This window comes from Rhododendron vialii, chromosome 4a, assembly GCF_030253575.1.
Source record: "Rhododendron vialii isolate Sample 1 chromosome 4a, ASM3025357v1".
Lineage (NCBI taxonomy): Eukaryota > Viridiplantae > Streptophyta > Magnoliopsida > Ericales > Ericaceae > Rhododendron > Rhododendron vialii.
The window spans coordinates 1,348,975-1,371,299 of record NC_080560.1 but is presented as its reverse complement, the minus strand read 5'-3'; the positions used below and the strand labels follow the sequence as shown (position 1 = coordinate 1,371,299).

General features: G+C 38.5%; 4 protein-coding genes across 11 annotated transcripts; 1 reads left to right on the top strand and 3 right to left on the bottom strand.

Annotated features, from left to right (window-relative positions):
* Positions 1–484: 484 nt before the first annotated feature.
* On the top strand, positions 485–4,018 carry LOC131323551 (DEK domain-containing chromatin-associated protein 4-like). The gene is made up of 7 exons (XM_058355402.1): positions 485–772; positions 1,028–1,207; positions 1,390–1,815; positions 1,889–1,997; positions 2,254–2,366; positions 2,867–2,897; positions 3,555–4,018. Exons 2-7 carry the CDS (start codon positions 1,187–1,189, stop codon positions 3,740–3,742), a joined length of 888 nt encoding a protein of 295 aa, XP_058211385.1. The 5' UTR covers positions 485–772; positions 1,028–1,186; the 3' UTR covers positions 3,743–4,018.
* Positions 4,019–4,747: 729 nt separating this feature from the next.
* LOC131322594 (classical arabinogalactan protein 9-like) lies at positions 4,748–5,349 on the bottom strand. The gene is made up of 2 exons (XM_058353961.1): positions 4,853–5,349; positions 4,748–4,754 (listed from the first exon to the last, which is right to left on the bottom strand). The coding sequence occupies exons 1-2, from the start codon at positions 5,347–5,349 to the stop codon at positions 4,748–4,750; spliced, it is 504 nt and encodes a 167-aa protein (XP_058209944.1).
* A 1,459-nt stretch (positions 5,350–6,808) lies between these two features.
* On the bottom strand, positions 6,809–18,772 carry LOC131323155 (nicotinamide/nicotinic acid mononucleotide adenylyltransferase-like). Of its 8 annotated transcripts, none has more exons than XM_058354822.1 (11): positions 18,640–18,772; positions 18,211–18,292; positions 17,999–18,075; positions 17,393–17,478; positions 16,134–16,217; positions 15,917–16,001; positions 15,195–15,331; positions 14,861–14,962; positions 14,336–14,394; positions 14,101–14,226; positions 6,809–7,532 (listed from the first exon to the last, which is right to left on the bottom strand). In XM_058354822.1, exons 1-10 carry the CDS (start codon positions 18,644–18,646, stop codon positions 14,124–14,126), a joined length of 822 nt encoding a protein of 273 aa, XP_058210805.1. In that variant the 5' UTR covers positions 18,647–18,772; the 3' UTR covers positions 6,809–7,532; positions 14,101–14,123. The 8 variants fall into 8 exon arrangements, with proteins under 8 accessions (XP_058210805.1, XP_058210804.1, XP_058210803.1 ...); XM_058354821.1 differs by having other exon boundaries at positions 6,810–7,544; XM_058354820.1 differs by having other exon boundaries at positions 6,813–7,544; positions 14,080–14,226; positions 18,640–18,771.
* On the bottom strand, positions 7,003–9,269 carry LOC131322592 (nuclear transcription factor Y subunit B-3-like). The gene is made up of 3 exons (XM_058353959.1): positions 9,215–9,269; positions 7,933–8,094; positions 7,003–7,544 (listed from the first exon to the last, which is right to left on the bottom strand). Exons 1-3 carry the CDS (start codon positions 9,267–9,269, stop codon positions 7,003–7,005), a joined length of 759 nt encoding a protein of 252 aa, XP_058209942.1.
* Positions 18,773–22,325: the final 3,553 nt, after the last annotated feature.

Below are 22,325 nucleotides of genomic sequence, written 5' to 3'. Positions count from 1 at the left end.
GGCGGTCGGCCCAAATTGAAATACTTTCTCTCCTCTCTTCTCACCCCCAACACTCTCTCTCTTCTTTCTTTCCCCTTTTTCTCCCTTCAAATTCGAGCTTCATGCGTCAAGCGGACACCACGTGCTACTCGGAGCCACTGAAAATCTTCTCCTCTCCAGGCTCACATGGCTACAAGCTAGGATGAAAGGACATGATGATGGTGTGCATGTGATGAGTTTGAGTGTCAAGCAATCCAACCTCTTCTCCTTCTCTCCTCTCGGTCATATCCCTCTCTCTCCCTCCCTCACTCACTCACTCTCTTTCTCTCTCTCTCATGAATTGTCAAGTCAATATGAGAGGACACGTGTTTGTCAGTTTGTGTAAGAAGCTTGTGCGTTTGTCTTAAAGAAAATGTTTCTATACGGCATGAAGTGGAATGAGTAAACAGGTGTATGTTCTAGAAACCCCAAGAACGTGAATGTTTTCAGGGCTTTTTAACGAGTTTTGCAAAATGAAGAGTTCTAATATTATGAGCCGGATGAGGTCCGAAGTGTGAGAAAATCCTTGGAACTAGAGAGAGAGAGAAAAAAAAAAAACCCAGTGGGAGTAGGACTGTGTGAGCTTTCGATTCAGCTCATGGAGCGGCGCAAACGTGCAAGTTTGAAATCCTCAACTTGTACTTTCGAAATTTCGAATTTTTTTGATTAATTTTGCTGCTCTGTTCATATGCTTATTTGGACCTAATCTGATAGGTCCCGCCAACGATTAATTCCTTGTTTTAGACCACTGAACGTAGCTCACAAAGTGCAGTCGCTGCCACAGTACAGACATTGCATGCACTTGTGCTGATACTGATCATTTTTGCCAATAACCTACCACTCAAGTAGTTTAACCGATTGTGTTACTGCATCTCTTTGGACGGTACTTCAAATCTACTTCTTTAAGTCGTAGGTTAACTGATTAATTAACATTGCCATCTAAGCCATAATAAGAAGTGAGCATATTTTTTTCTTGTCATTTTGATGAATTTGATTTTGCACCCAGGAGGATATTGTTACACAGTTGTTAGACTTCTTGTTGTCGACTCCTCATGCAACAACTACTGAGTTACTTGCTGAAAAAGAGCAGGTTGGTTTACCCTGATACTTGATTCTCCAGTCGAGCAAGGGGAAAAAGCGCAAGGGGGGTGGCAAAAGGAGTGCATCAATGTCAAAAGGGTCAGCTAAGGTACCGTGTTTTGTTGCACTTTTGGATCTTACTTGGGTTTCCAAATCTTAGAGTGCATGTTTTTTTGGGTAGTTTCTCCTTGGAAGTTAAGGATAAAAACATAAAAGCAAAAGAAGATAAAGAGGAATATATTATGTATAAGCTCACTACTAATTAATATTCTTGGTATGCGTATCTCACAGAGTAGCAGAACAGAAGATGATTCAGATGAAGAGAGGATGATGAACACGAAGAAGAGGAAACTGCAAATGGCGTTCCTGAAAGATCCGAATCTGAGAAAGAAACAGTTAAAGACAAACGAGGTTCAAAGAAATCATCTGCAAAGAAGGAATCAGCTGCAAAGGCAAAAACGAAGAAAGTTGGAACTTGAAGAGGATACAGTTAAAGATAAACGAGGTTATAAAAAAACATCTGCAAAGAAGGAATCTGATGGAAAGGCAAAAACCAAGCGAGTTGCTACTCCAAAGAAATCTAGACCACCCACTAAAGGAACACCTGTGAAACCATCGTCAAATCGCTCGAAGGTTGACGATGGCAGTGATGCGAGTCCAAAGACATTCTCCAGGAAGAAGAGAACACCTGTGAAATCGTCATCGAATCACTCCAAGGTTGACGATGAAATTGGTACGAGTCTGAAGAAGAAGAGAATGCCTGCAAAATCGCTCATCGAACCGTTCCAAGGTTGATGAAATTGATGCAAGTCCAAAGACATTCTCAAGGAAGAAGAAAACCGAGTCTGTCAAGGAAAAGTCGTCAACTCCGAAAAAACCTGCTTCCAAGGAGAAAACAGGTCAGAATCGTTTACATGACAGAACTTTCTTTTCTCCTTCATGTGCTTTGTACTTTTGTAATGCTCATTGGAAGTCCAGCAATAGGGGTCTGTAATTTCATTATGGAGATTTTTCATGTGTGTTTCTTTGTTATTTGTGATTTCTCCCGCTAAATAATTTCAGTCTGAATGTCTTTTGATGAGAAAGTGCAAAAATAGAGATATGGGTAAGGTTAAGTAGTTTGAATCAACTTAAGGGTTTCTTAGTCTTATGAAGGGGAAAAGACTGCAAAAGTGAAAGAAAAGTCCAAAGAAGCAAAATTAAGGCCAAGTGACGATGAACTCAGGAATGTGATATGCGAAATTCTTACAGAAGTTGACTTCAGCATGGTAAGAGTTTGATCTCTTTTTCTTATAGTTAGTGAATAATTTCAGTGAAGAAATTGACTCTGCTTTTGTTGTTCATAAGAGTGGCTGAACTACTGTACATCTGATGCATGTGGATATGATGGTGAGCATATGTAGTCTCTTTGCTGAACAAATTTTAGGTATGTGAGATAAAGGTTGATGAAGACTCACTTCAGTAAATCTAAGAGTGCTGCCGAGACCATAGTTATGTCCTTGTGCTGACCCGGGAGTGAGTTGCATTGCCATAAAATCCATTGCTTTTTTGCTGCGCTTGTTTAGCTTGTAGAAGGGTAGCAAGTTCTAGCTGTAATCTTGCTTGTTTTGGTGAATCGTATATTCGGCTTGTTTTTCTTCTTACTGTGTTGAGCGAGTCAGTTTATTTTTCTTTTTCTTCTTGTGCCTATTATAATTGCTTATTCTATTCTTTCTTTGTTGATTTTGATGTGCTAATGCGATGTTGTCTTCCTTCCTGCGATTTGCAGGCTACCTTCACTGACGTTCTGAAACAACTTGGTATGCTTTCTTCATTTTTGTTCTTTGCGTTAGGGTTAAATCTCATGCTTTCAGAACAAGAGTTAAATTTTTTAATTTAGTGTCTGAGGTTGGTTCTATACTATATTACTATTAGACTATGAAGTCTGTCGTTAAAACTTTTGCTGGTGTTATTCGGTAGCTTGGGCACTGTGTTGCATTCTTGTAGTGGGGGTTAAAATACCAGCTGTTGTTTTGTTATTCCTACAGTCCTTATGGATGAGCTTCTATGGAAGAAAAGGTCTGCTCTTTATCAGTCTGGGCATTGTTACTCATATCTTAATAGATCATATCAGTATTTGTTTTCTCGGTGTATGTGCAAAAGGCGTTAAAGGAAAGTGATATAACGAAATTAAAGTCAAAATTTAGAGCCCTTTCTTATGTGCACGAGTGAGAAACCCCGCTTGCATTTGCATTCTTGTGGTCAGAACTTTACTTAGGTGTGAAGAAGATCAACTCCATCGAGAACCAAGAAGGATTGGATTCGAAGTTTGACCATCTGTACTCAAGCTTATTATCCATCCTTGACGCTGAACCCAGGAGAAAACCTACTTACCTTTTCCTTCATTGTGCGTGCTTTGTTTGTAGTCCTTGTGTCCAAAGACTAAAAAATCCTTCTCGTTGCTCCTCTTTTTGCAGCTGGGCGTTACGAAATGGATCTTGCTCCCAGAAAGTCTTGGATAACGCTGTTGATCAAGGACGAACTTACCAAACTAGCTGATCAGGCAGTCGATGAAGAAGATAAAGGTGATGCTAAGAAAGATGAGACCCAACCTTCTGGTAAACGTGTGAAGTGTGAAGAGGTGACTGTCAAAAGTGAAACATGACTAGATGAAAATGTGTAATGGCCTTCCATAGGCTTCCGGGATCTTGCGATCTCTTTCACGTAAAGTTGAACTTATGTTTTATGCTTTGTAGGTATGGGTATGGTTGGGACAACGCAAGTTAAGTTGCATGATTGCCTGTTAGGATGTTAGCAAATGACAATTTGCAGAGTTGTTCTTTCATGCAAATCGGCTTTTTGTTGACAATCAGAAGCTAAATATGGTTGTCTACTCGTTAGGCAAATATGGCAAATTTGATATATATTGCATGTGCTTTTTAATTTGTGCTTATTATTTTATTTATTTTAGTCTGCTGGATTGTTTGCCATCAACTTAAGTTTCTCCGAATGAAGTTCTGGCACTGTTTTATGCCATTGTGTAGGTTTGCAGTCTTTTGGTCGAATTTAACTTTACCTCAATTTAGGCAGTGTTGGGCAAATGTGAGATTTGTTCACACCTTTAGTTCATGTTGTCTTTGGGGTCTCTCCACACATTATAGGATGAGGAGCGCCCCTACTGCTTTTCATGGGATACTCTAATTTTTCAGATGAAGATGACTATGGGGTCAAATTGTTTTTGTTGATAATTTGCATGTTGGATTTTAGGAAATGAGAGAATTCGGAGTATCCATCAATATTGGAGTAAATTATTTTTATGTGTCGGAGTTCACAAAATGAATTAAAAATTATCAAAGTAGAACTTGTGGGCATCATCACGGTCCTCAAAGCCACGGTTTGAGGTTGAAGTCTAACGTCGGGCTCTCTGTATACTACAACGTTTGGCAAAAAGACCTATTAGAATTCATACATTCTGATTGACGTCATTCATTTTATATTCAAGTAAATTACTCAACTTTTTCTTATGTGTATCTTTTGTACTTTTAAAAGCTCTTCATATGCCTAACTTTGAAAATTGATAATATTCACCATTCTAGTAATGAAAATTCAATATAATTGGTTAGGACACAATAAATGGAATGGAGAGAAAATCAATAATCTAATCATGAAATTAATCTCTGTGAAACAATAATAAATCAGAGTGATAAACAATCAAAATAACGAAAATGAATGAATAAACTGAAAATGAACAAAAACAACTAATGAAATGAATTACATGGCCAAAACAGCCCAAAGACCCAAACAACTGAAAATGACCCGAGCACCATTCAAGGAACCCGAACCCGACGCATCACCAGCAGAATCCTGAGCAACCTCCGGCGATGAACTCGCCGGCGATGGGCTTGGTGGGCTACTGCTCGATGGGTAAATCTCCGGCGCCTCTGCCGGTGTTCCCGGGACCGTGGGGGTCGCAGCGATTGCCGGGACATCCGCCACCGGAGTTACAGCCGGCGGCGAAGATACCGGAGAAGTAGACGGAACCGGTGCCGGGGTGCTCACCGGGGTTTTCGCTGGTGTAGCGGGAGCTGGGGTAGGAGCCGCGGGTGGGTGCACCGGAGGAGCAGAGGGGGAGATCTTGGGAGTGGCGGCCGATGGCGGCGATGACACCGGCGATTTGGGTGCCGGGGAGGCGGGCGGCGGCGAATGGGTGGCAATGGGCGATGATGCAGGGGAATGGGTACCCTGCCCTGTACCGGATTCGAGCACTGACATCACTAAAAGTGCAATGACAAGTAGTTTGGACATTTTTGTGTGTGGGGAAGAAGGAAGTGGTAATGGAATATTCCGGTGGCCGGAAAATGAGAAGGCTAATGAAGGAGATGCTAATGATAGTAATGGGGTATTCCGGTGGCCGGAAAATGAGAAGGCTGATGAAGGGAGATGCTAATGATAGTTGGGTGATGAACATATGGAAAAGAAATGAGAGAGAGAGAAAGTTATATAGGAGAGAGAGAGAAGGGGAGGTGACCGTTGGGGGTGGTGGGTATTGTGCTTACCGGCTATAGGGAGTAATATAGCCGTTATTTGGAAGTACATGACCGGCAGATCCGGTTATAATCCCTCGGGGGTGATGTGAATATTTGGTTCCAAGCACTAAATTGTTGTTCTACAAGAGTAATTTAATTGATTTGTCTTGATCGATGGTTGAGTTCAAGTCTTGTTTAACTTAAATTCAGTGAGGTTAAACATTTTTAGAACACAGTGTGCCATGTGACCCAAACTTTAATTTGGATGCAGTTGCGATAAAATCCTCTACAAATAAAGCTATACAGTGAAAGAGATAATATTGAGTGTATTTCCTTGCATAAAAGGTACATGTTTGGTACAAAGATACGTAAATTTCAATCTTCAATTAATAGCAAATCATACTGTTGGAATAATACAAGTCATTCATCGAATAGTTCATCATGGTGATGTTTGAATGATTCGAAAGGGACTGAATTAAAAGAATTTGATATACTTGTAACTTGTAAGCAAACACTCAACCAAATGCCGATCAAAAAAAGCACTCAACCAACTGGGCCAGTTTGCAAGTTGAATCGTTGTTGTGTAATTATTTCATAGTGGTTCACATACTTCTCTTTTGGAGATTTTCTTTAAGAAATGTAGTTAGACTAGCAATACAAAGAGTATGAAATTCATAAGGTGAGGATGTCAAACAAAGAGAACTTAATTGCAAGGGGATTACCATGTCCACATGCAACTAATAATAAACACCAAGTACACCCGTGCAGTCATGCCGTGCAGGATTATAAGATAATCATAATCATATTGACCTAATAATAACGGTAGAAAACGGCTTCAATGCCGTTTGGGGAAAAACTGCACCCCGCACGGTCAGGCCAGTTTCGACCACGTTTCGCGTCTAGGGCCTATTTTAATGATCGGATTCGTTCAAATTGTAGAGCTTGCGGATTACAATAGTCACACACGATATCAATTCAATCCGACACCAAATAATACCTAATCGAAGCACATTTATATGGAAACAACTGAGTTGGGCACACTTGATTACAACTTGAAGAGCCCCCTTTTTTTTCCCACTATAACTGTGCTTTGATAAGATATTATTCGGTTTTCAACAGACTTAATTTTTCACATGACTATTGTACTCAAAGAGACAATACGAATGAATCCGATCATCAAAATAGATGTGAAACGGGATCGGAACTAGCCTTTCTAACTGTAAGTGCATGGTTTAGTCACATTTGTCTTTAAACATAGACAATTTTATTTTTGGAAATTAGACAAATACATAACTTCAAGAGAAGAAGTGAGCATAGGGACATACAGTACTTATTAAAAGAAGTCACCCAACATAGTTCTAGCCATCATTTCTTCTACTGGGCACTAACATGCCCACAACTAGCGTTTGAACTGAGCATAGGGACCAAAGCTAGCGGCTCCACCCTGGCTGGTAGAGGAGCTGCTGCCTGCACCAGCATTGTCACTAGAAATACCGGAACCATCCCCCTGCGGCGGTAGCAGTCCATAAGTAGGAGGAGGAAGCCGCCTGGAATGCGCCACACGACTGCCGAGACGCTCTCTGCTCTCCTCGCTCCACTGCCTCTGCGCATCGCGGAACCGGTCGAGGAAGAGACTCAGGGGACCCGCGTAGTTGTCGAAGCCCAACCTTTCAATGGCCCACAGAATATCGTCGGCAGTGATGGTCTTGCGCCCCTCGCGGTGGCAACGGTCGTTCGCCTCACTCGTGATCATGTTGATGTACTCGGTAACACATTGTTGAACTGTCTCCTTGGCGTCATCGGCGATCTTGGCTTGCGGCGGTAGGACCCGACGCATGACTCTGGTGATGTTGGCTGTCGGCACATAGTAGTCCTGGTCGTGGGTGTTCTCTGGGGCTGTATATGACTGCTGTTGTTGCTGTTGCTCGACTGGATTAACCACTGTCAAAAGGTAGACATCAGAAGAGTAACTAATGAATTACAAAACAGTGCCGAAACAAATGTGGAAATCTTTTGTTCCTGTTAAGGATTTTACAGTTTAACAATAGATTGCGAAGTTCCAGCTCAAAAGATTTGAATAAACTGACTATAATTATAGAAGCTATTCCAAAAATGACCATATTTGACATGTAACTTATGAATCTACCTTAGTTTCCATTTCAATAGATTTCAAACTCAAATCCTTAATAATTAAATCTACTCATCCAAAACGACTAGTTTCAAGTGATTACAGACCAAAAAAACGTGGGTAATAAAATCAAGTGGGAGGCGGAAGAAAGATGCAGTCATATCGGACAGACATTACACTTTTTGAAGACTCAGGGCAGACCGCAGAGAACAAGCCCCGAGGAAAAATGCAGTGACAGTGATTGTGACGCAAACGAGACACAAATAGGGGTATTCAACCTATGAGGGAGAACAAGTTGCACATGAGATAAGGAGACTGCACAATCACAAGAAACTTCCATCTGCAGCGCCCATATCCCTGCTACTGTCCCATTATTACAAGGATAAATTTCACAAAAACATATCATAACAAAAAACGTCAAAGAAAACAGAATAGCTTAGTGGGTAGGGTGCAACTAAATATATCCAAAAGTTCTCTCCAAGTGCATGTTTGAAAAGCATACATCTCATAGTAATTTGGCTCTCCCCACTTGCCTTGGAAAAATAACTGAAGGATGAAATGAGAAAAAAAGAGGGGAAAAAAAAAAAAAAGCAGGGAAAGAGAGAACTACAAAAGGAAACTTGACCTTGCATTGACTGCGGTTGAGAGAGAGAGAGAGAGAGAGAGAGAGAGAGAGAGAGCAGAAGCAGCAGCAGAAGAAGAAGAAGAAGAAGAAGAAGAAGAAGAAAACACCATCAGAAAACACATGAAGACAGATTTTGTCCTTTCCACCATCAGAAAACACATGAAGACAGATTTTGCATTCCCACCAACTACTAAAAAAGGACGATTTCTTAATTACTTTAGCTTTATACCTGACGTTATGCGTTTACACGAATAAAGACACAAATTTCAGACTTCAGAAGTGTACAACTGAAACAAACTCAGATAAGAGAGATGATAAACGCAAAGAACTGAATCTGTTTCATTTTATACGCAGTGAATTACCAACAAATACATCTGTGGAGAGTGGGAGAAAACAAGAGTCCGATCCGTTTTAAGAGATTTTGTGTTCTCTCTCTCTCTCTCTCTCTCTCTCTCTCTCTCTCTCTCTCTCTCTCTTGCATGAACCAGAGGGGAAAAAAAGAAGAGAAGATTCAATTCAAAATGAATGGGGGTTCCATGATTTGCACTTGCTCTTCCAAGTGGACCACCACATTCAAACACCTAAGGATGCGCAGAGGCTGCTGAGATCATCTATCCCCTTGCAAATTATTGATAAAAGTAGACAAAGATTTCGTAGAACAGCAAAAGTGATCAAAAAAATCAAATGACCAAGTAGATGAAAAAAATATCCTCGGCATTCAAGATCCTTGCCCATGTGAATCAAAATAGCTAGTAACCCTACACACATGGATGCTCATGCATCAAACAGTTGTATGTATCTAACAGAAGTTATGATGTGCAGGATAGCAGTCGAAAAATTATTTGAAGGTGACTTTACCAGAGTTTGATCTTGGGTTTCTATGTCCACTTTGTGAGCCTTTTCCTTGTTCCATTTTCGGACTCCACTTCTAAAGATTTTCTCTTCAACTCCTTTTCTCCTCTAAGTTCCTTTTATTCTCTCCTACTATGTGAAACTAGCAAAAGAATCTATAGAACTCAAAGCGAATATCCGCACTAGAGGACAAAGGTTCTTTTCGTGTGCGCTTTTGTATCACAAGGTAAATCCGTATTTAATGAGGATGATAACAATCTAGACAAGGCACAATGTCCAACCGATATTTGCAGTTACATTTTTACCTGTGCTAAAGAAGAAAAAAGGAAAAAGAAACTATACTTTTGACTCATTAATGATATTTTTTTTGGTAAATGATATTTATTAAAGCTTACTGCATAGTTGCAAAAATCAACAATTTAAACTTTTGGAGAGGTGCACTTCTCACCACTTATTTATGGCTTATGTCTCTACCTTAACAAACTTCATTATCCTCAATTAAATGCCCTTGAAGCAACCTCTATTTCTCTTCCAAAACTTGAATCAAATCATGAACAATCAGTTCCAACACCGTTATAATCAAGTTTTAGAATTTTTTAGCCAATCACTAACCACTATCTAAACTACATGGACTCTTATAATGTATGTAAGCACCCAAGTTAGATAATTTACTATTTGATCCTCTAATTTTTATGATAATCGGACAAAAAGAAGCTCTCATTAGGTAGAAAAGAAACATTTCTAACCTTACACATGGACCGAGAGTCAAATTTGCATATTTTCCATAATCCATTCAGTTTCCTAGGAATTTGTTCTCAGCATATATTTACAATAGTTTACAAATGCTAAATGAGTGTCGAGGACATATCTCTGTCCCCATACCCAACTTTAAGACACATAATATCCTAAAATTTAAGTTCAGGAAGAGATAATCCCAGACATCCAACTGCAGGCGATACTGGTACTGAGTGCATGTTAAGATGTATTGCTTTCTATTTCCCTTCTTCAAATTTCCAATGATTTAGTTTGAAATTTGGTAGACAAATAACTACAAAAAGTCACTTTTAGTACTTGAGAAATCGACAGAATAACGGTCTGCTTTTTCCCGTTGTACTGCTAGACAAAGTACAACAAATGGTTGCTGGGTTTAGGAAGGCGAATATACCGTTCAATCTCCAATATTTGGACGGTTCCAGATAAATTATGTACACTGAATCTCTTTATGTGGAAAGGGAACAACGAAATCGATTTGGAAATTTGCTAATAAATAACCTTGCCGTTACGTATCTTGAGAACTTATTACCGTACTGGATTATTGTTGACATGGTCTTTTAAAGTTAACCGTACTAAAAAATGTGTGGAGACAAATACTAGTCAACTTTTATATCACTTGACTCGAACCAGTCTGAATGGGGTTGGGCTCAACACAATAGTTGTTTATTCAATTCCATTTGGGGTTGCTGATACCCAATACGGGCAGCAGGCTCTGTTGTTCCTTATAAGACAGAGTGATGTTGCTTTAAAAAAGCACCGTAATCCCACCATCCCAATTTTGATGTCCCATATCCAAGTTTCTACACAAGCTAAAATCTCAAATGCACAACTCTTTTGGGATTGTGAACTACCCCACATTCAATGAATATGAATGCATTACCTAAATTACATTTCCAAATTTGTCTTTCATGTAATGGCTATAAATGCATTAATTTGTACGTTACAAAAAAGGTGTTCCCCCTTGTATATATGTAAGCTTTTTATGTATATATGATCAGTCTAGTAGTACGTATAAGTTCAACGTGCCCAAGAACAATATTAACAAGCTTCAATACACTTCCAATCTTAAATTATTAGCTAATCCAATGCAATTCAAGTTCAAGCAGCTTCATTCATTTCACAGCCCTAGTACATTGCACAAAACATGTCTCAAAATCACATGGTAAGGTTGCCCTAATATGACTGTGGGGTCACATGATGAGTTCGAGTCACGAAACAACCTCTACTTGAGGGGACAAGGTTGTATGCATCCAACCCTTCTCAAGAACTTGCAATAACAGGACTCGTGCATTGGGTTGCCCTTTTTATTGCTCCCTCCGTCCCCATTTAAGAGTCCCTTTTGGAGTTCGTGCCACTTTTTAATTGATTATAAAAACATTGTATTATAGAACTAATCGAGGTATATCAAACAAGATCCATATTGGATATAAAATTCGTTACCAATTTAAAGATATAACTAATTTTTTATCCGGTTAGAATAGAACGAGGGACTATAAAATTGGGACGGAGGGAATATTAGCTATAATAACCACACGGATATGACTTTTTTCACAAATGATCTACATTGGAAAGATTAAGGGGTTGGGTCATCAAATTGGCAATGTGGTGCTGGCAACACACATCTAGTTTTCACTCCAACTGGACAGAAATTGGATTCTTCTCCTTTTCGATTGATAGGACCATATCTTCATCACATGTGCTTTATATAAATTATTTGGCAAACTTCACTTTGACCCCTTGTGGCTTGGACATGCATGGATTGTCCCCTGACGTACGTTTGTTTATCACCACATAACTACAGTGTGCTTTGTGGACCAATGTGCACTGCTTACACTGTTAGCAGAACTTGTACATGTACTTTACTACCCTTGTCCTCTTTTGTGAATCTAATGAGCTATATATACATATGATACACACACACACACACACACACACACACACATAAATGTATGCCCAGTCATATTTATATGTAGCCATTAAAATACATATAGCTGAATGTCTATCTACTAGTAACATTGATTGAATCACTCTAACAAATTGAAAGGGAAATTTTACAAAACTGTTATCCGACCAACGATGCTATACGGGACGGAGTGTTGACCTATCAAGAAGCAACAAGAGAGTAAGATGAGTGTAGCTAAAATGAGGATGTTGAGGTGGATGTGTGGTAAGACCACGAGTGAAAGAATTAGAAACAAATTATTTGTGGGGCGGTAGGAGTTGTACCTATAGGCCCTGTTTGATAGCCCGCTTGGGCCATGGGATGGGATAACGAGAGTGGTCTGGACCAAGAATAATGTGTTTGGTTTGATTTTGTTGGGGTGGATTAGGTATCCCATGGGATGAGCAATCCCCCCAATTGATGGGATTAGCCAACCCGGGGGGGGGGGCGGGGGGGTGTTATTACCAATCCTATCCTATGGGATTGGTGATGACAAAACTTAAAATCTCACCTCAATCCCAATCCCAATCCCAATCCTAATCCTAGCCAAAACAAACATGTTAGTTACAATCCCACCTCATTCTCAATCCGAATCCCATGCAAAACAAACATGAATAAATAATTCATCCTCTCATTAATAATCCCACCTCATTCTCAATCCCAATTCTAATCCCACCTCATTACGAATCCCCCCAAAACGAAATCTGCAATCAAACACGCCCATACAGGATAAGTTGAGAGAAAATAGATTAAGGTGGTTTGGACATATTTACCGTAGACCTGCAAACGCAGTTCTCAAGAAGAGTGACATGATAGTAGTGGATAGTCGGGCTAGGGGAAGAGGAAGACCTAAATTGACTATGGATACCGTGATACGAAAGGACTTGAGCTTTCTAAATCTAAGTGAAGAGGTAGCCCTAGACAGAGCTCACTAGAAAAATAAGATTCATGTAGCCGAAAGAAGAGATAGTAACGCGAATCTCACAATTGGATCAACATCCGTTCTGGGCCGAGCACCGAGCTTGTATTATTTCTGACCCCAATTGATTGGAACACAAGGCTGAGTTTGGTTTCCTGACTTACTAAATTTGCATATATTGTATCTTATGTTCTGCATTTATTAATCTCTAAATCCACCGGTTAATAGATATGAGCTATCCCACTTTGTAGATGAATATTTATGTGCATGAGTCCAGATTTGGTCAGGACGTTTTGACCGGAGCTTAGGTCCGGACCATGATCTCAACCGTTGGATTGTGTTTTCAATGGTCCAGATGCAAGGATATTTTGTTCGCGCGAACTAACTATCCATGCATCCGGACCATCGAAAACACAATCCGACGGCTGTGGGAGAAGTCCGGACCTAAGCTCCGGTCAGGACGTCCTGACCAGATCTGGACTATTATGTGCATGTGTAAGATCAAGAATAGCTGAGAGGTAGGATCATGCAATAATGCATACCAATTGGGTGTAGAGAGAGAGAGAGTATGTGGGTCATTGCAAATTATTAGTATCGGTAGAGAGGGAGAGAACATATGTAGGATCTTCTAGTGTCGTATCTGACGTGCAGCTGTTGCAGTTCTGGTGTGCACAACCTGGTTTGAGCTCTTGGATTTATGGGGGTGAGTCCATGAATGAAGTAGAAGAATGGCATATTTGCAATTTTGAATATAGATAATGGTGTTCTTGTGTCAAAATAGCAATTGTGGTCATACCCAGGCTCAAAAAGCCGAGTGGATTACACATTCGGTCAACGTGGATGGAAATTTTGACATGCAAATAGGTTCACAAAACACAGAGTGATTATGTGGTGATAAACAAATGTTAGGGGGGCAATCCGCACATGGTCCAAACTCCAAACCATTGAGTCAACGTGAAGTTTGCCCTAACTGATTTGCATATTTTTTCAATGCCCTTATTTTGGTAATGGCAGTGAGAAACTGATAATAAGACAATGGAAAATAAGTAAGAAGTAAGGAACGAAGGCCTATAAACTCAACGAACAGCCGTGAATGATTTGCTAAAGTGCAGAAATTTATCAAAAAGCACCTTGAACTATGTTATTTTTTAGTGTCTAATGATGGCCTTTCAAAGGTACTATTATTACAAGTGCTCCAAAAAATGCCTACTATATTGGAAGCAAAGATATGCAAACCTGTTGTGCTGTGCAAGATACCAATTGTAGATGCCTGCGGATCATCACAACACCATGGAGTTTGAGTAGAGGTGGTGTTGTTTGATGTAATCAATCACTTCATCAGATGTTAGATATTTTACTGACAAACCACTCAAAATGCAATCCCTGGTACACATAAAAAAATAGTAGAAGTCAGCCCCTCATCCATGTCAACTTAAGAAACAATCAACTCCCTCTTTCTTCTCCTTTCAGTGAGTGAGCGAAATCCATTTACCTTATTCTTGTTGAACTGATCTGATTTGGTACAATTTCGTTCACAACTTTGATGTTATTCTGCAGAAATTTGCAAAGAAGAAAGCAAGATATAAGACAATGATCAAGGAGTAACTATGTACTGTATGTCTTGGTAATGGAAAATCACTAAGGAATGTTCCTTTCCCAGTGGCAACATTCTGGATTCCTGTTAATGATTTTACTTTAAACACATCACCCGTGGAGATGGAATTCGAGAACTTGGTTTAATCCCATTAGACTAGACACCTTGAAGTACAAACATTTAAGCCTTGTTCTCTTCACTTTTCAAAAAATTCTCCATAGATTCCCCCTACTTCCAACATTTCTCTCTCTATCTCTCTCCACTTTACCCCTACTATTTTTCAAAAAAAAATTCAAAAACCAAACCAAACACAGCATTAGTCTCTGCCAAAATCTGACTTATTGATGCACCATATAAACAGATTAGCAGAAGCAAGAAGAAGAAGAAGGAAAAAAGAAAAGCACCACAAGGAACAACAACTACCTTATATTCACTTAAAATGTCATCATTGCAGATGATTTTGTCAACGTCTTGACCTTCTCTACGAATGCAAACCACACCAAAATCTCTGCATATTGTCATTACCTGAAGATTCAAGAGATGGGAAGTGGACCAATTAGCAAAAAGCCTCAAATACTCCACTATATCTTTTCATATGAAGGAAAATTTTGCCTCAGAAAGCCTTCTCAATTGGTGCATGGCGCTTTGAAGTAATGCAACCTCCTCTGAGGGTTGTTAATCAGAAGCAAATTATCTGAAACTCCTCATGTATAATGGTCATGGCGGGCACAGCACAGTGAAGGAGGGATGTGCCTACTTTAGCTCTAAGCAACCTTTGTTTTTTGAATTGATCCGTAGTGCTACAAGAACTTGCCTGCTCACGAATCCAAGCTCCAGGTATGCTAAAAGATTCTAGCAGATCAGAGCCACAAACAAGCATGACTTTAAGGGAATCTGTGACCAGGTAAAAGAGCAGTCAACATATTTCCACCAAAGAAGACAATAGAAACACATTCAGACGTCTAACCCTGGTCCAGATACTGTCATAGTAAGATAGTGCGCCATTATAAAATTAGAAAAAAGAACATACTTTTTCGCTTCATGTTACTGTGCAACTCAAATCAGGAAAGCATCTTAAACTGATGGCATGTCGGAAATGCAAGTTAAGTAAGAAACGAATTATAATGACGTGGTTTGACTCTCCATTTGCTAACATACATAGGAAGTTATGTTGGCATTCAGAGAACAAGTACCCCAGGTTCACCCATGTTTTGAAATGTAAAAAACAAAACAACCTAAAAAGACTAACCAAACCCAAGTAATTGAAATAAAGGCATGATGAGTGGTATGGAGACTACCTCTAAACCAAAACTTGCAAATCAAGTTTCAAACAAAGCAGCAAATTTTCAATCATCATATTCACAGAAGTACTGTTAAGCAACAAACTCCTTTCACTCAAAGCAAATTTCAGTTTGCAAGATGATTAATCGACCATGTAGACTGATTGCTCAAATGCCGAAAAATGTCTGTGAACCTCACCTCCAGATATCTGTCCACTCTCAACCAAAGAACTCTTGATTCTACACAATACAGTCAATGTGCGTTGGAAGGTATTCTGATTTGCCTGTAAAAAGGGCTCAGGGCTTACAAAATCAATCAAATTGTAAAAGTAGCATAAGAGTATGAAGAAGCAATTATTCACAACACCAAAACTTCTAAAAAGTCATCTGCAAATTTCAGAGAGAGAAAATGATACCTCCCATGGATCCACCATTATGAACTCTGAACTTCTGCAAGCGCGATGACACAATTCAATCCGATGCTTCGCAGATATAAGGCCCTATATAATAATGATAACCACTTTAAGCAACCACTTATATTGACAATGTTGAGATGAAGTAGTATTTGGTACAGGTACATCTGCTATCTGGCAACGTAACTTGTTATAATTGATCATACATTAAAGTTTGCTGGGTACTAAGAAGTCCACATGGAAATAACATCTCTCTGGGCTCCACCACTTAAGAATAAGGGACACCTTAAACCGCGTGACATTATTGAGAGCCTCTCACCACCCACTTGGGAGTTCTTCAATACTCCACAAATAAATTAATGGAGTATTTACATCCCTCATACTGATGTGCCTGAAAAAGTACTATGTGATTCTTTCATTTTCTAAACAATCCATCAAGCATCCTACATAACAATAAACCCAATAACAAATAGACAACATAATTAAAGAGATGAAAAGAAGGATCCAGAGATTGAAGGAGGGGCAGATCACTTTAAGAATAACAAAATTGTATACCTAATGCTAGTTTGAAGCTTCATAATGAGAGAGAGAGGAAAATCATTCAATTAAATTCTTGAGTTAGAAGCAAAGAGCTAATGATGATGAGCTATCAAGTTGATAATGGAGCAATGTAGCACCTCGCCAGGCATGGAAAGTTTAGATGGGTTGTCTTACGTTGGGTATTTGAATAAGAGAAATGAACTCAATAATCGCCTTAGCCCTATCAAGCGAATGTCCGTAGTTAGTACTTATGGTATCAAAGCTAATCCGGGTCCACGTCCGCATGCGCTTGGGGGCTGTGAGGATTTTAGAGAATAACCTTTGTGTTGGCAACTTTAGGCTCAAACCCCTCGCAAGGACGGGAGGGAACAAAGTGGGGGAGCTTGCAGCACTCATCCCACATTGGAAGTCTACATTGGTAATCTGGAGCACATAAGTAGGAGTGGTGAACCTGATTGTCATTGGCTAACCCTTGTCAGTGAACTCCTGTAGTTGTTCAGCTCTACGGAGACTGCCTACTCCTGTTTTGTCTTCTTTTTTAACCTTTCTTTTTCGAGACTTTTGTTCCTTATCCTTCAGATGATGTGGGTTGCAGTTATCTTAATTTTGGCTCCCGCGTTACTGTCTTAGGTTCAAACGAAGTGAAGTGTCCATGTTGTTCACGTGCCAATCACTCAAAATAATTTTAGGAAGGATATAAATCAATACACAGCATGACATACCCTTTTCTTGTAGGCATCATTCACAGGTGACATATAACCTCCAATGACATCGAAGCCTTCGAGCTTTAGTGCATCCCTTGCCAGCTCTAAGCGTAAAGGTACACTAGTTAAACAAACTTAAAACATCTGGAAAACAATTAGTCATGTGTTCTATAAATCAAGTCAAAACAATCAGTTTCTAGCCAAGAGTCAGAGGGAGACCAAATCATTAGTTCAAAACTTGGACTTATAGTTTAGTATCTCAGTGTTTGACTTGATCATCATATGTCCGTTAGAGATTTGTTTCTCAGTGTTTCCAGACAGCAAAAGAACATATTTAAGAAAGGTTTTCCTCGTGCATTGGATATTTTGACTGAGCAAAACGGGAAAATTTTCTACAGACTAAAGTACATGCTCCGAGAGATCTATCACTGCTGGAAGATAATACTAGGAAAAGTGTTTCAAGGAAATATTGTTTGCTCAAGATGCTTACTTGAATCCAGCTTTACAGAACAATCCATATTAGGAGGCCTTGGCTTTAGCACAAGTACCATAATACAATAACAGAATAGCTTGACTGGAACACACTAAAACGCAAAGGTAAATCAAGGTCTCGGAACCACGTACCAAACATGCGCAGATGCATATAAGTAGGAGGGTTAAAGCTTCCGGTTGATACTAAAACTATGTAAGTTTTGTCCCTGCTATTGAAAGAAAGACTCAAACAGACAAATAATATGTTGAGGCAGCAATACATCAAACTCCCATTAAATCACCAGCGAACAGAAATGCAGAAACAATGTGAAAGCAATCGCGGGCATTTAACTGAGTAAACTTACATCGTTTGTGTTTCGGGTGGTTCCACGGGTTCCAAAGGTCGAAAAGATAACTTATCCGAGGGCAGTCCAATATTTACGTTACCTAAAAGACAGAACACAATTATAATAGTCTTAGCAACAAAACTTGCAGCTCAGCGACCACCCCCGGAAGTAATCGAGGCGTGCGCAAACTGACCCAAACATCCGGTTATTCAAAAAAAAAAAATGCAGCTCAATCCTTCAGTTCATATTCAAATAACAACCGACAAACGAGATAACAGTGTTTTTTCCAAGATCCGAGATAACAGTGTTTGTCCTCCTTGGAAAACATGAATACAGAAACTAGAAATTCTCGCGAGCGAAAATTCGCAATACGTATTTCCAGTGATAGTTTCCTTTGTTGTATAAACATTCAAATTATTACATACAGAGTCCAGAGATAGAGCTAACCGGACATTGTTGGCCCGTGAGGCGTCAGATTTCACTTGGCGGGAACCCTAAAGATGGGATAACTTTCCTGGGAAAATACAATTTTCTAGCGAGCCAAACAGGGATATGGTCGATTTTAAAGACGGGGTAAATTGTATAAATTCGCTTCAAGTATCGCCTATTTTCCGAGTTGCCCTCTAAAATCAACTATCACCTGTTTCCGAATTGTCCCCTCATTTTAGACTCAAACACTTAACAGCCCCTTTGGATGGATTGAGGGATTTCTTAAGGAAAAATACTAAGATGTTACTCTATATTTTCAAAAATAATACTCACGCAACAATTCAAACACAATCTCTCACATACATGTAGGCTCCACACACATTACTATGTGTGGGTCTCACATGTATGTGAGAGGTTGTGTAAATTGTTGTGTGAATAAAATTGTTGCTATGTTTTCTCACCAAATCTCATCAGTTTTTGTGAGAAAATGGTGAGAAATAAATTTTCCTTGCATTCACGCAAATTCCTCATTATTTTTCTCGTATGTTTAGCCGAGATTCTCCTTTCTATTGTTTTCTTTTTTTATTAAAGCCTCCAATCCCAAGGGGGCTAGCCACTAATTCATTTGCACTGCACGGGCGAATTCCCTCGATAAAAAGGGAAGTATGCAAAGGACTTATAAGATGTATATTAATGGCTTTAAGACTATTACCATTACAATCACGGTGAATGAGTTTGATTTTGGGTTTTGTGATGATGATAAGGTCGGTTACTTTGAGTGGTGGTAGAGGTTGAGCTAATGGTTAGGTGATCTTCGGATGGTTACTGAGATGGTCAAGTTCAAACTACTGACGTTGTTTAAGCAGTAATTGAGAGTATGTATGAACGACAGTGTACGTATATGTTTAGTCTTGTTTAAAGAGATAACTATTGCTAAGTTGAAAATATTGTATGTGTACGATGCTACGACCATGATGTGAAGGTTAAACTTTTAGTAATACAATTGGTCGTTGCACGACGCGGTTATAACTCATATGAACAATAGACGGTGGTCTACAGTTTGGAAAGAAATCACGCAAGGGGCAGGGGATAAAGGATGAAATGCGAAATTAGACATTTCATTAACAACTTCCAGTCATATTGATCTGTAAACTTTCAGGGGGTTATGTGTCTTAATTTAAACAGTTGGAGGTCATCCTGCAAATGGATAATTGATAAGGAAAATAATAGGACTGTTACTCGAAACCGGAAAATCGATTAAAACAGGAAAAATTGGACCGGATCGAAATTTTTAAATCGGTTGAATAATTTCGATCCGGTTTCGGTTTATAAAATTTTATAAACCGGAAAAATAATTTCGATCCGGTTTATATGTTCAAAAAATCGGTTGAAACCGGACCGGTTATATATATGTATAATATATACATACATATATATACATATATATATATATATATATATATATATAAACATAGGGGAGGGGTTGAATTATAGGTTTTTGGTTGATATTTTGTGGTGTATATTCGTCTAATAAATATATTTATTATATAAAAATTGTTTTTATTGGCTTAATTATGTTTTTATGGGTTTTTTTTTAATGTATTAGGCTCAAAATTGATCCTTTTTTGTTGGGCCCAAAAAAAGGTTTGAATTATAGATTTTTGGTCGATATTTTTATGGATTGAATTGTAAATTTTTTGATGTATTGGGCCCAAAATATAGACCATGAATGAAAACCGGATAAACCGAACCGAAATCGGTTGAGCCGATCGAAACCGGACTGGTTTATTTCAACCGGTTTCGGTTTCTAAAAATTTCAAACAGGATAACTGGTTTCGACTGAAGAATACACCCAAACCGGTCGAAACCGGACCGGTATCACCCCTAGAAAATAAGTACTCCTACTTATTTTTCTAAGTACTTATTTAAATATATATTTTTTGAATTTAAGGTGATTTAGTGTAAGAGAATGACTTATCTGGTAAAACGAACAATAAGTATTTCAAAAAAAAAAATCTTAGCAGAACGGGACTTCATTCGTTATCGTATTTTTTTTTCCCGCTGGTTAGGGCTCAGCCCAATTTACGGACAGTTCAACTAATCTCCTTTTGATCCGAAAACTAGGAAAGTCACAAAAATTTACTTCGTTACAGGGCGATCTTAAGGATCGAACCTTGGTGTTTGATATTGCGGTTAATCTCTTGGTATTTTCTCTTGATAATAAGACCATCCAAGGAGATTAAGGACTGTTTGTTAATTAATCCACAAATTACCACTAGTAGTACTGCCTTTTATCGGACCTTTTTTTTCATATTTCCGGGTCTAGAGGACCCGGATCCACGGCAAGCAATCCGGGTAGACTCCAACACACTCCTCAAAATTTCAAATCAAATCCAATCCGAACTAAATTATCAAACAGCCCAAATTGCCTCTCTCTTCTCCAACAACTCTCTCTCTCTCTCCCCTCCAATTCTCTCTCTGAGAGCTGTTAATTGCCCCCCCGGTCAGGGGGGTCTGACACCGGCCCATCAAATTTTTCCGTTTTACTCATACTCTCTCTCTCTCTCCCCGTATTCTCTCACTCTTATTTTATTTTTTTATAAAATTATAAATGCTAATAATTTTTTTTTCACCTATTTTTTAAAAATAAATTATATATATTTGAAATCTATTCAACGAAACCTATCAAACGAGCCTAATATCGATGGTGAAATAATGTAAAACAGAAAAATTATATTTTTGTGGTAGTTTAAAATGTATAAAGAGTTTGAAAAATTAAGTGTTCCAAATTTCAATCCGTTTGAACCAGTGAAATTTTTTTAGTTTTCTGATCATTTTATCCTAAATGGTCATAATTAAATTTTGAATATGGGGCTCTCGTTGATTAACCCTAACAAAGTCGTAGAATCAAATATCTTTTAGGGTTAAAAAACGAGAGCTCTAGAGTCAAAATTTAATTATGACCATTTAGGATAAAATGATCAGAACAATAAAATATTTTCACCTGTTCAAAACGGATTGAAATTTGGAACACTTAATTTTTTAATCATATTTTTTAATATATAAACTGTCTGAAAATGTTGAAATCACGTATTTTTTTAAATAAATTTTATATATTTGAAATCTACTCAACGAAATCTATCAAACAAGTCTAATATTGAATATGAAATATTAAATAATTATTTTGGGCCCAATATATTTTCTTTTTTTTTTGTCCTTCATTTTTTGAAACTTCTAGATTTGAGTTTTCAAATAAATTATGTATGTTGAATTCACTTAAATTTACTTTATATAGGTCAAGACATATATATAGGTCAAGACATACACAAGTAAATATACAGGCAACTGAATATATGGGTGCTAGTGTCGATTTTGCAATGGGTAACATTGAAAAATGTTGCAGGTCTAACTTTCAACCAACGCTATCAATGCAGGGTCCTGTTGATCTGAAAAAAATGATGTGAGTTCAGAAGAACTTTCAACCAATGGTGCAATTAATTTTTTTCCAACTTCAAACTGGCCAACTGTTGCAACTTTCAACCAATGGTGCGATTAATTTTTTTCCAACTTTCAACTTTAATTTTGTAACCTTTTCATTCCAAAAATACGGAGAACCTATTTTTTGTTATTTTTTTATTTAATTAATAATATTTATACTCTGTATCTTTTTTCTTTTTTATTTATTTAAAATTATTTTAGTGTTC

Excerpts from the sequence above, each read along its gene's own strand:
- LOC131322592 (XM_058353959.1), bottom strand. The coding sequence starts at position 9,269 with ATGGAACAAGGAAAAGGCTCACAAAGTGGACATAGAAACCCAAGATCA. Across the intron at positions 8,095-9,214 it reads AAACCCAAGATCAAACTCTG|TAGCAGGGATATGGGCGCTG; the intron begins GTAAAGTCACCT and ends ATAATGGGACAG. Across the intron at positions 7,545-7,932 it reads CTCGGGGCTTGTTCTCTGCG|TGGTTAATCCAGTCGAGCAA; the intron begins GTCTGCCCTGAG and ends ACCTTTTGACAG.
- LOC131322594 (XM_058353961.1), bottom strand. The coding sequence starts at position 5,349 with ATGTCAGTGCTCGAATCCGGTACAGGGCAGGGTACCCATTCCCCTGCA.
- LOC131323155 (XM_058354822.1), bottom strand. Across the intron at positions 18,076-18,210 it reads CCACCCGAAACACAAACGAT|CAGGGACAAAACTTACATAG; the intron begins GTAAGTTTACTC and ends TTCTTTCAATAG. Across the intron at positions 16,218-17,392 it reads ATGATGCCTACAAGAAAAGG|GGCCTTATATCTGCGAAGCA; the intron begins GTATGTCATGCT and ends ATTATTATATAG.
- LOC131323551 (XM_058355402.1), top strand. The coding sequence starts at position 1,187 with ATGTCAAAAGGGTCAGCTAAG. Across the intron at positions 1,816-1,888 it reads CGTCATCGAATCACTCCAAG|GTTGATGAAATTGATGCAAG; the intron begins GTTGACGATGAA and ends AACCGTTCCAAG. Across the intron at positions 2,898-3,554 it reads TGACGTTCTGAAACAACTTG|CTGGGCGTTACGAAATGGAT; the intron begins GTATGCTTTCTT and ends CTCTTTTTGCAG.